We start from the raw sequence: 12,871 nt of genomic DNA, 5'->3' as shown, positions 1-12,871 counted from the left end.
GAGTAGCGGGGAGCCAGTGCTCGGAAATGAAGAGGAATTCTTAGAATAATACATGACCTACCCTCTTTAGTGTACGGAGGGAACCATGTGGTTTTATTGTGAGTAGTAATAACAGATATTAGGCGGCTTAGCTCCATACCTCTAGTCCCTGAGTTGATGGGCACATTATTGGTTATATTCTCCATCCTACGCTATGGCGATATTGATAATTTATATCATTATTATGCTTATTAGCAAAGCGTCCTTTGCAGTAACCGCTACAGTTTGCCCCGAGCCCCGGCTCCCAAGTGAAGGACAATCGTCTTCGAAGTGTCTTATATCATCTGCCAGATGCGGATCGTTTAATGGTCTGTGCTCACCCACATTTACAGGTACTTCTGGAAAGGTCACCGTGTAGCGAGATTTGTGCGGCGGTCTCACATTGACTTCTTTCATTTGTTTAATGGCCATGTGAAAATGTCAGCACACACTTCACCCTTACTTTATGCAACATTTCTATTCTTCTTAATGGACTTGTGTTTGTCATTCTGTTTCCCAGTCTTTCCTATTCAATCCCTCTTTATTACGGTCATAACTTACAACAAGCTAACGCTTCACTGAAACAATGGCTGACTATAGAGATTCAGCACAAGGCTAGAGAGAACTCTGGTAACTAAACTGGGACTGTCCATGTGGGAGAAGTCTCTAAAGAGGATACAATATGGTGAACCCGGAATTACGGATACAGCCGACCACACATGCTTGGCTAACCGGCATAGAAGTCAATGGAGAATGTTACATGTGCAGCCACTTCTCCAGCTCCGCAGGGGGAATGGGGATTAATAGCATGATATGCCATAAACGTAGGGTGTAGTGCTATCATGGAAAGTTCCATCGTAAATAGTTCTTTTATATTGTGGCCATTTAGGCTATATGTACACGTGCTCAGAAATGGAAGGGGTTTTGGATACCTGGAGTTTTTAATGAGGTTCATCAGGTTTCAAGGAAGTGTCTATGACTCTATCTATCTATCTATCTATCTAGTGACAGGTTTAGGTTACAGATGCGAGGTGTCTGACACCTTTGTGAGAAAAATACCACTGCATGAAGTGTGTTTTTTTTTTAAATCAAATATGAAGGAAATAATGCAGTCTATCTCATATCTAGCTAGCTGGCTGGATATCATCTTTATATATTTATATCTCATATCTGTCTGTCCATTTTAGTGTTGATCCTTTGGTGTATCTATCTACCTATCTAGTTATAGATACAGGTGCAAAATGTATGTCAATTTGGAAATATACTATGTAAATTATCCTGTCTTTTCCATACATACATATGTCTATCTGTCCGTTTACTTACCGATATCTTTTTTTAGCTAGCTAGCTCATATCTGTCTATCTATCTATCTATCTATCTATCTATCTATCTATCTATCTATCTATCTCCTATCTATCTACTATCTATCTCTCTCTCTATCTCCTATCTATCTATCTATCTATCTATCTATCTATCTATCTATCTATCTATCTATCTATCTATCTATCTACCTCCTATCTATCTACTATCTATCTCTCTCTCTATCTCCTATCTATCTATCTATCTATCTATCTATCTATCTATCTATCTATCTATCTATCTCCTGTCTCTCCATCCATATATCTATCTATCCAGCTAGCTTATATCTATTTCTCTCTTTATCCATCTCACGTCTTCCTATCTATCTAGCACCAGACATAGTTGTATACTTTTACACTCTCCTCTAGTTATTCCTTACCTGTTGCACTTGTTTTCTCCCTTTTATATCATCATTTCTCCCCCTGGATATGTGCAATGTCTCCTGATCTATATCTCTCCATCACTGCTGTACTTTATACGCTGCTAAGTGCACCTTCCAGATGGAGCTTTTTATGTATTAAGGAGGTACGTTTCCTTAGAGCACAGGCAGACACGGAGGTAAAACATTTCCCAGAACTTCTGTCTTGAATATAAAGACATCAGGTTTTTGCCTTCTCTATTCATTGTAGTCAAAGACTTCTTTCAGAAACCAAACTTTTCCGACGACCCTGCGAGTCCTTTGGATGATGTAGCAGATCCATTATTCGATTCCTTCTTCTGTGGTTGTGCGGGGCGGATAGTGTTCCCATTAGGGGCTTTGCATTGAGAAATAAAGCTCTCTGTGAAATAAAGCTAAATTGCCCACAAGGTAGTAGTGCGTATGTTACTAATAGCGTCCCTGTGAAAGGCCTTCAGTACCTTGGAGAGCGCTCGCTCTCGGAGTGACACTACGCCATTTACAGACTGATCACTGCCTGACTTGTTCTGTAAATTGCCTCACATTTTACAGAAAGGTTGTATTGCAGGTAATGGAGAGCGCTGATAGTATTGTCAGGAGTCTGCTGGGAGTTGTACTCCTACCTGTACAGCGAGAAGTTTAATGTCAGATATAGCTGCGCAAATTTACATTGGAAATTTCAACACCAATGTGGTTAACACATACATATACATATATACACCACATAATAGTGATATATTGCATACTTTGTTAAACACTGCCCTGTAGCAGGGTAAGGCGTCGTTCACATCTGCGGTGGTAATCCGTTTGGGTTAGTCTGCATGGGGACCCCCAACTGTGTGGGGACAACTGCGCAGCAGATTATACTGTGTGGGGGGCCACTGTGGAGCAGATTGTACTGTGTGGGGGTCACTGTGAAGCAGATTGTACTGTGTGGGGGGCCACTGTGGAGCAGATTGTACTGTATGGGGGTCACTGTGAAGCAGATTGTACTGTGTGGGGGTCACAATGGAGCAGATTGTACTGTGTGGGGGTCACAATGGAGCAGATTGGGCTGTGTGGGGGTCACAATGCAGCAGATTGGACTCTGTGGGGGTCACTGTGAAGCAAATTGTACTGTGTGGGTCACTGTAAAAAGTGTGTGTGTGTGTGTGTGTGTGTGGGGGGGGTCACAGAGGATCAGAAAGCTCTATAAAGCCCCATTCGTATGACAATATTTTGCAGGTCTGTAATAGAGTGCAATTGTGGATCCACACATTATTAAGGTTAAATTGCCGTGTTGGCACTTTGTGATAAATTAGTGGGTTTTGGGTTGCAGTTTGGGCACTCGGTCTTTAAAAAGTTCGCCATCACTGGCTTAGCCCATATCTCCTATCATTGACTCTGCTCGATAATACGTCTCTTCCTATCTGTAGACCGATTTTCATTACGCCATCTACATATTGCAGCTGCATTATACCCTTAGAACTTGTACCGTAATCCTTGGTGTAAAAAGGAGAACTCGACCATATCCTTAAATTGGATTTTCTTCGAAATCATGTAAAATCCCGACCTCTTACCCCAGCAGCTATTTACTATGCGTAATCCTCATGATAGCCTGTATCTCTACAAGACAAGAGGCCACCGGCGTATTAAGTTAAGCCTATAGTATCCACAAACTCAACCTCTTGGTACCCGATTTCCTTGCGGCAGAACCAATTTCTCGAAGCGTTTTATCACTCGCAAGCCTACTGGAAGATAATCATTAATGGAGGCCACTCATCTGGCTTGTTGACAACCTCTCCCTCATCTGTATCACATAACCCTCACATGATTGTCGGTATTACTACACCCATCATTATAATGTATGGTTATTTCCATATAATTATCCCATTACGCAGTTACATTACACACCTTTTCCCATCTCGTGCCAATAAACGTAAAGCCGAGCGCTCTACAGGCACGCCGAATCCGGCTCATTTTTCTAGAACATTTCTGCCCATCTGAAATGACCATTAAACATATGCAGACATTTTTATTCCTCCATCCAGCAGCCTAAGCAAAGCTTTATGGGCAGCAATGCGCTACCTTATAACAAACGCTATAACCGTGCAGGAGAAAATAGCCAAATAAATATATTTTATTCCCGGGACTGCACTCTTAATCTGCACGCAAGAGAAATGAGCGTTTCTGGGGTGCAGACGGCGGAGTATATTGAGAAATAATAAGTGGCTGAAAGTTGCTCCATTGTAACTTGGTTACCTCGGGTAACTTCCTCGCCCGCCTTTTTGTTCTTCTCCCGAAGCTTGGCGTTTTGCATACTGATGACTTATTAGGGCCGCGCACACTCCAGCGCTTAATGTAGCTTTCATTATCTCCTTCTCTGAGTGCACCGCTCTGTGTTAAGCATCTGTATCCACCCCCCACCCCCCTCCATTATTGTCTGTCTGGAACATCTGCTCCTGTGCTGTGTGTTTTCCAATTGTGATAAATGTCTACACTTCTACTTTGTGATTCTGATTGTTTGGAAATCCAAAGAGCGATTGCCCGGCAGCTTAACATGTGCCCGAATGACTGGCAGCCGGGCGTCTTGTGCAGGAAAAGCCAAGCCGCAGTCAGGTGCTTGTGTGATCCTGTCCAGGGCGGCGGATATCTCACATACTTGGCAGCTCTCGCACCCATCGTATTGATTGAAATGTTTACTCATCACCTCTGCGGCTGGCAAGGCTCGGAGTCAAATGAGAGACAACCCCCCTGCATTAAGAGCCGCCTCAGGAGCTTGCCCTATAATGGTTGTGTATAAACATGCATGCACGAGCCGCTCTTACAGGGTTTTCTATCCCTTCTAAGATTCTCTGTCTTTATCAAGCGCAAAACATCATCAAGGAGCAAAGATGTAGAGTCATTGGAGTGCCCATCATATTGGGCTGGGAAAAAGGGGCTTTGGATTACTCAGTCTTGGCCCAGAAAGAGCGTAAGAAGTGAATGCAAAGCTCATGGGATAGAGAAACTTTAAGTCTGACATTTAAAGGAAGTGTGTCACCAGAACCCAGCATATCAATCCAGCCCTGCAGATAGATAGGTTAGTGTCACCAGAACCCAGCATATCAATCCAGCCCTGCAGATAGATAGGTTAGTGTCACCAGAACCCAGCACGTCACCCCAGCCCTGCAGATAGATAGGTTAGTGTCACCAGAACCCAGCACATCACCCAGCCCTGCAGATAGATAGGTTAGTGTCTCCAGAACCAGCATATCACCCCAGCCCTGCAGATAGATAGGTTAGTATCACCAGAACCAGCATATCACCCAGTCCTGCAGATAGATAGGTTAGTGTCACCAGGACCCAGCATATCACCCCAGCCCTGCAGAGAGATAGGTTAGTGTCACCACAACCCAGCATATCACTCAGCCCTGCAGATAGATAGGTTAGTGTCACCAGAACCAGCACATCAACCCAGCCCTGCAGATAGATAGGTTAGTGTCACCAAAACCCAGCACATCACTCAGCCCTGCAGATAGATAGGTTAGCGTCACCAGAACCAGCATATCTCCCCAGCCCTGCAGATAGGTTAGTGTCACCAGAACACAGCATATCTCCCCAGCCCTGCAGATAGATAGGTTAGTGTCACCAGAACCAGCACACCACCCCAGCCCTGCAGATAGATAGGTTAGTGTCACCAGAACCAGCATATCACCCCAGCCCTTGCAGATAGATAGGTTAGTGTCACCAGAACCAGCATATCACCCCAGCCCTGCAGATAGATAGGTTAGTGTCACCAGAACCCAGCACATCACTCAGCCCTCCAGATAGATAGGTTAGCGTCACCAGAACCAGCATATCACCCCAGCCCTGCAGATAGATAGGTTAGTGTCACCAGAACCAGCATATCAACCCATCCCCTCAAATAGATAGGTTAGTGTCACCAGAACCAGCATATCACCCCAGCCCTGCAGATAGATAGGTTAGTGTCACCAGAACCAGCATATCACCCCAGCCCTGCAGATAGATAGGTTAGTGTCACCAGAACCAGCATATCACCCCAGCCCTTGCAGATAGATAGGTTAGTGTCACCAGAACCAGCATATCACCCCAGCCCTGCAGATAGATAGGTTAGTGTCACCAGAACCCAGCACATCACTCAGCCCTCCAGATAGATAGGTTAGCGTCACCAGAACCAGCATATCACCCCAGCCCTGCAGATAGATAGGTTAGTGTCACCAGAACCAGCATATCAACCCATCCCCTCAAATAGATAGGTTAGTGTCACCAGAACCAGCATATCACCCCAGCCCTGCAGATAGATAGGTTAGTGTCACCAGAACCAGCATATCACCCAGCCCTGCAGATAGATAGGTTAGTGTCACCAGAACCAGCATATCAACCCATCCCCTCAAATAGATAGGTTAGTGTCACCAGACCCAGCATATCACCCCAGCCCTGCAGATAGATAGGTTAGTGTCACCAGAACCCAGCATATCACCACAGCCCCGCAGATAGATAGGTTAGTGTCACCAGAACCAGCATATCAACCCAGCCCTGCAGATAGATAGGTTAGTATCACCAGAACCAGCATATCACCCCAGTCCTGCAGATAGATAGGTTACTGTCACCAGAACCCAACATATCACCCCAGCCCTGCAGATAGATAGGTTAGTGTCACCAGAACCAGCATATCACCCCAGCCCTGCAGATAGATAGGTTAGTATCACCAGAACCAGCATATCACCCCAGTCCTGCAGATAGATAGGTTACTGTCACCAGAACCCAACATATCACCCCAGCCCTGCAGATAGATAGGTTAGTATCACCTGAATCAGACATTGTTTACCACTTGTAAATCTCCGCCTCTATTGCCGAGATATCATCTTTTTGGCTAATATGCAAATTAGATATTTGGTGCCACAAGGGTGTTACCATTGCTTCAGAGAGGTAACCGCCAATGCCCTCAAAGACCCGATATCTTGGCAATGATTCACAGGAGGAAAATACAGTTTGATTCAGGAGACCATAACCTACCTATCTGCAGGGCTGGGTTCTGGTGGCTTCCTTGAAGGACCTAAGACAGGTACAGAAGTAGAAAAGTTTTAAAGGGTTTTCTGGGTCTAAGATACAGGCGCCCCCTTTGGATAATACAGGATTATCAAATCAGCAAGAATCCAGGACCCCAGGTAACCACTGGTCAGTTGCTTATTGTGGCCATAGAGTAAAGTCGTAAACAAGTGAATCAATCACATGGCCTTTTTGAAAATCAGTTCCATGCAAGTAAATGGGGCTGAGCTGTAGTACCATTCACAACCACTAGGCACAATGTATGATGTATACTTGGTAAACAGTGAAGAGGCTGCAGTGCTTGTCTGAATGCTACGGTCTCTGCACTCAGCTGATCTTAAAGATGTCCCAGTGATCGGATATTGTTGACCTGTCCTAGCGATGGTCCATCAGAATTACAATGTCGGTAAAACCCTTGAACTTGACACACAGCACACTACACTGTTGTATTGACCTTTTACTTATCTTTTCATTGGCTTTTGTTGTGTCCTGTGTCAAGTTAAACTTTGCTACATCTGTAACGAGAAAATGTGTCCAAGTGAAGACAATGAAGGGTAAGAAAGAAGAAGAAGACCGAGTTCAGGGAAAGAGGGAAGGAATAGAGTGGGGTCCTCAGATTGCTTCATGGGGATAAGTCATTAGTATAAAATTTAAAAAAAGTAAGGGGCAACACGGTGGCTCAGTGGTTAGCACTGCAGCCTTGCAGCTCTGGAGTCCTGGGTTCGAATCCCACCAGGAACAATATCTGCAAGGACTTTGTATGTTCTCCTCGTGTTTGTGTGGATTTCCTCCCATTCTACAAAGACATACTGATAGGAAAAAAGAAAAATGCACATTGTGATCTGTATATGGGGCGCACAATCTACATTAAAAAAAGAAAAAAAAATGTCTAGAAAAAACCTTTAAGATGTCCCGAAGTTGTTCTTACATTTGAAATACAGTATTTACTAAAACAGAGACCCCCATTAAAGGAATACTCCAGAGAAAATTCTTACATGGTTTCATGCCTAAGGCCAAAAAGTGTTATGGAATGACCCCAGGGGGTCTTTATTGGGTGTTCTCTGAATCCATGTGCCCGCTCACACCCTGTACCAGGTATAACACAGTGTATGTCTTATTATCTGCATGCATCCTTGATCTGTGTCTTGTACCCGCTGTGAGTTTTATTCGATTGTGTCTTACTCTTGACAACGTCTGCGCTCGGTAATTAACCCTTAAAAGGACCCGTGTCTAACATCTTGTGTTCTTTGTCCTTGCAGTGCGCCTCTGCTCCATCCGCCTCGGCCTCATCGAGAAGTGTATTTCTCAGTCCTCAACCAGCTACAAGCAGTCGGCAAAGCTGCTGGCACTGGCTCATCTGCTGAGAGTCGCAGGTAAATCCTTCTAATCATTGATCTGCCATATTGTGTGGTGTGTGGAACACTCCAGAGCTCGCAGGCTAATTATAAGCGCACGCTCCGGCCCGGGCAGCGGGAAGACTCATCTGATCGATGGTAAAGATCTGCTGTAATAAGGGGGAAGTTCACACAGTGACTGCGGTAGCCTTTATTTCTGTGCTTAGCATTCCCCGCTGCTATATTCTGCTACACAAGGAAAGCTCGAGAATTCACAGTCCTCAGAGTCAGGGCAGATATTTATATTCTAGACCCAATCTAACTGGCAGAGCATGCTGAGGCTTATGGTAGCCATATATGAGTATTATTTATATTTCCTATCCAGTAAACAATGTATGTACTGTCAACTACAGATTGTTTCTGCCTGGAATTTAGGGGCAAGATTAGAGAAGTGCTCATTGATCTTGAATAGGGTCCTCATTTTGGGGAATGATGGTAACTCAACAAAGCCTCCTATCTTTATGGGCAACCAAACAACAGAAAAAGTAAGTGACGCCTTCTCTAAGCGCTTAGGATGTTACTTTAAAGTGGTTCTCTAAGAGTAGATATTAAACTATCCTCATGGTAGGTCATCAGTATCAGATCAGGTTGGGTCTAACACACGGCACCCCCACCGATCAGCTTTTTGGGAGCACAGTTCATGGAGCTGGAAGTAGACAGCTCTGTACACTGTGTAGTGGCCATTCTCTGCTACTGGAGGTTACTTAGTGTAGCATTGTTACTGCACAGGGTACAGAACTGTCTTCTTCTAACTAAGTGCTCATTGATACTGAATAGCATTGTCATTTTTGCACGTGACCCGGCAAGTGAGGAAGGAAGTAACACATCGTCTAGACACTTTAGTGTAGTATACAGAGCTGTCTGCCTCTGACTCTGTACACTATGCACGTGGTTCTCAACGTCCGGTACACATATCCAGAGAATACATCCCGCAGTCCCTGTGGGTGCATGCCATGGGTCAGAACCATTAGTCTGTATTACATACTGCACTGCATTCAAGTCCCCCCTGCCTTAGGTGCCATCTTTACTTTACAAGTACAACGAGTACTTCCATCAGTACTGATGTCTCTTATAAGAGGTTGATACTCTTGGGGGTACTTAAGAAGGGTGGTCAAAGCTTAAAGAGGGATGGTCAATAAGAAAATCTAAAAATCCATCCCATAAACACTCCTCAGTCCCTCCTCTATACTCTGGGTGATGATATTAGTTAGTGTCTAGAACCCGGAAACTGGAGAGTCATCATATTGAACAGAGGGAGAGGTCTGGAGACCATTTATTGCAGATAGTTTTTAGCACTGCACATGAGGGGGGCATCCTCCTGGGCACTTGCAATCATAGTAGTGGTGTTATTAGGGAGTCTATCCCTCCCCCAAGAATATTAATGTGTCCCCACCAGAGAGCTCATACAGAGCATATTACAATGAGAAACATCATACATTTGTTATCTATCTATCTATCTATCTATCTATCTATCTATCTATCTATCTATCTATAATATCCTTCAAGCCACATATTCAAGCCCTCAACAACTCCTGCCGCCTCCAACTCAAGAACATCCACCGAATTCGCCCCTTCCTCACCCAGGTAACTACCAAGATGCTCGTCCAGGCCCTCATAATCTTCCGCTTAGATTACTGTAACACCCTTCTCCATGGACTCCCAGCTAACACCCTCGCCCCCCTCCAGTCCACCCTAAACTGCACTGCTCGCTTAATCCACCTCACCCCCCGATCTTCATCGGCTGCTCCCCTCTGCCAGTCCCTCCACTGGCTACCTATAGCCCAGCGAATTGAGTTCAAGCTACTAACGCTAACATACAAAGCCATCCACAACCTGTCCCCTCCATATATCTCTGACCTCATCTCCCGCTACCTGCCCACACGTAACCTCAGATCCTCCAAGGACCTCCTACTCCGCTCTGCTCTCATCCGCTCCTTACACAACCGTCTCCAAGATTTCTCCCGTGCATCCCCCATACTCTGGAACTCCTTACCACGACACATAAGACTGACCCCCACAATCACAGGCTTCAAGAAGGCCCTGAAGACTCACCTATTCAGGAAGGCCTACAACCTCCAATAACACTATCACCGCACTGCCATCTGTACAGTCTCCCCCTCTCCTTCTGTCTCTACCCCCTTCCCTCATAGATTGTAAGCCCTCGCGGGCAGGGCCCTCTACCCCACTGTGCCAGCCGATCACTGTTAGTATTATATCTACCTGTATATTCTGTGTACTGTATGTAACCCCCAAATGTAAAGCACCATGGAATTAATGGTGCTATATAAATAATAATAATAATAATAATAATAATTAATAATAATAATCTCATATCTATCTATCTATCTATCTATCTATCTATCTGTGCACTGGGGGCGGGCCGTCAGCTCTGGGGTACTGCTTTTACTGCTCAAGTAAGGTTGGTGAGGAGAGGATCAACACTCGCTGCATAAAGTGGTGCAAGTAGGGGTCCGAGTGACAAGGGGGCAGTGCTCCAGGGAGCTGAAGAGCCACCCCCAGTGCACACTCTGCCTCATTTGCATAAAACTTCAAGGTTGTATGTTGTCTATTACTATATTGTGTTGTGATATAATATACTTGGAGGAGGTGGTAGGCTTCTTTTAAAATGTCATACACCCAGCATGACCATGACCACAGGTATGTTTTCGTGGCTGTCCCTGTCCTCTATATTGCACTCATTGCAGCTTTGAGAGATCAAGACTCCTTGAGACAGAACCTATGACACTGGTGGCAACACGGTGGCTCAGTGGTTAGCACTGCAGCCTTGCAGTGCTGGAGTCCTTGGTTGGAATCCCGCCAGGAACAACATCTGCAAGGAGTTTGTATGTTCTCCCTGTGTTTGTCTGGATTTCCTCTCATACTCCAAAGACAAACTGATAGGAAAAAAAAAAGTACATTGTGATCCCTATATGTGGCTCACAATCTCCAAAAAACCCGAACCTATGAAACTAAAAATCTACATGCAGTATGTTATAGAGCAGGAGGAGGCGAGCAGATTGATATACAGGCTTGTGGGGAATAATCTGGTATAACTTGTCATTCATTTCTTCTTATCTTATCTTATGGTAGAGTTGGAAGGGACCTCAAGGGCCATCGGGTCCAACCCCCTGCGAGTGCAGGTCTTCCTAAATCATCCCAGCTATATGTTTATCCAGATTCCGCTTGAAGATTTCCATTGATGGAGCGCCCACCACCTCCCGTGGCAGCCTATTCCACTCTCTCACTACCCTCACTGTCAGAAAGTTTTTCCTAATGTCTAATCTGTATCTCTTTCCCTTTAGTTTCATCCCATTGCTTCTTGTACTTCCTTGTGCTAATGAGAATAGGGGAGATCCCTCTGCACTGTGACTACCTTTCAGATATTTGTAGACTGCTATTAAATCTCCCCTCAGCCTTCTCTTCTGCAAACTAAACAATCCCAGTTCTTTTAGCCGCTCCTCATAGGACATGGTTTGCAGACCTTCCACCATTTTGGTTGCTCTTCTCTGGACTTGCTCCAATATATCGATGTCTTTCTTGAATTGAGGCGCCCAGAACTGTACACAGTATTCCAGGTGTGGTCTGACCAGGGAAGAGTACAGCGGAATAATGACCTCTCTTGATCTAGATTCAATGCTTGTCTTAATACATCCCAGAATTTTATTAGCCTTTTTTGCAGCAGCACCGCACTGTTGGCTCATGTTGAATTTGTGATCTACTATTATGCCCAAGTCCTTTTCCCCTATGCTATCACTTAGTTCTATTCCTCCCATACTATATAGGTTTTTTACATTTCTGTTACCCAGATGTAGAACTTTGCATTTGTCCCTGTTAAATACCATTTTGTTCGCCTCAGCCCATTGTTCCAATGTGTCTAAGTCCTTTTGAATACACTCTCTCTCCTCTCTAGTGTTGGCTATTCCTCCTATCTTCGTATCATCTGCAAATTTTATGAGTTCCCCAATAATTCCATCTTCCAGATCATTTATAAAGATATTAAAAAGTACTGGGCCCAGAACAGAGCCCTGCGGCACCCCGCTTTTGACTTTCTTCCAGTTGGATGTGTAGCCATTTAGTATTACTCGTTGTGCCCGATCATTAAGCCAGTTGTGAATCCACCTAACTGATTTTTTGTCAAAGCCATACTTAATCATTTTTTCAATAAGAAGGTTATGTGATACTTTATCAAATGCCTTACTGAAGTCAAGATATACTATGTCCACGGCATTCCCTTGGTCCAACCATTCAGTGATTTTGTTGTAGAAGGAAATCAGGTCAGTCTGACAAGATTTATTGGTCATAAAGCCGTGCTGGCTCTGGTTAATTAATGCCTTCCCATCCAGGTACCGAAGTAAATGTTCCTTGACATTTGCATAGATCCCTGCCCTTTCTATGCTTTGGAGTCCAGAGGGCGGTCCCACCCAATGAACAACATGCAGGGGAGGAAGTCAGTGTCTGAATAGGACCGCCTACTGGACTCCTGAGGATAGGAAGAGCAGATCTTTATATAAATAAACAATAGGTTATACCTATACATCACATTGCTCCTCTCCTCCTGCTCTATAACATGCTGCCCGCATACAGGACTACCTTGTCTTCCATTGCTATATACAGTACCTTTATACCCTTGTGCAGGTCTATCACATATAGTAGCTCCCCCAGGATCTATTCT

General features: G+C 44.6%; 1 protein-coding gene across 3 annotated transcripts in view; it reads left to right on the top strand.

Annotated features, from left to right (window-relative positions):
- NBAS (NBAS subunit of NRZ tethering complex) overlaps positions 1 to 12,871 on the top strand; it is a 498,058-nt gene that overhangs the window by 216,657 nt on the left and 268,530 nt on the right. For all 3 annotated transcript variants that reach the window (XM_075269168.1, XM_075269167.1, XM_075269169.1), the window contains one exon: positions 8,065 to 8,178. In XM_075269168.1, the coding sequence (XP_075125269.1) occupies positions 8,065 to 8,178 (114 nt within the window). The remainder of the gene's footprint in view (positions 1 to 8,064; positions 8,179 to 12,871) is intronic.

The sequence above is a fragment of the Leptodactylus fuscus genome, chromosome 3 (assembly GCF_031893055.1).
Source record: "Leptodactylus fuscus isolate aLepFus1 chromosome 3, aLepFus1.hap2, whole genome shotgun sequence".
In the NCBI taxonomy this organism is placed as follows: domain Eukaryota; kingdom Metazoa; phylum Chordata; class Amphibia; order Anura; family Leptodactylidae; genus Leptodactylus; species Leptodactylus fuscus.
The sequence above is the reverse complement of the archived record's forward strand: the minus strand, read 5'-3'. Positions and strand labels throughout refer to the sequence as shown.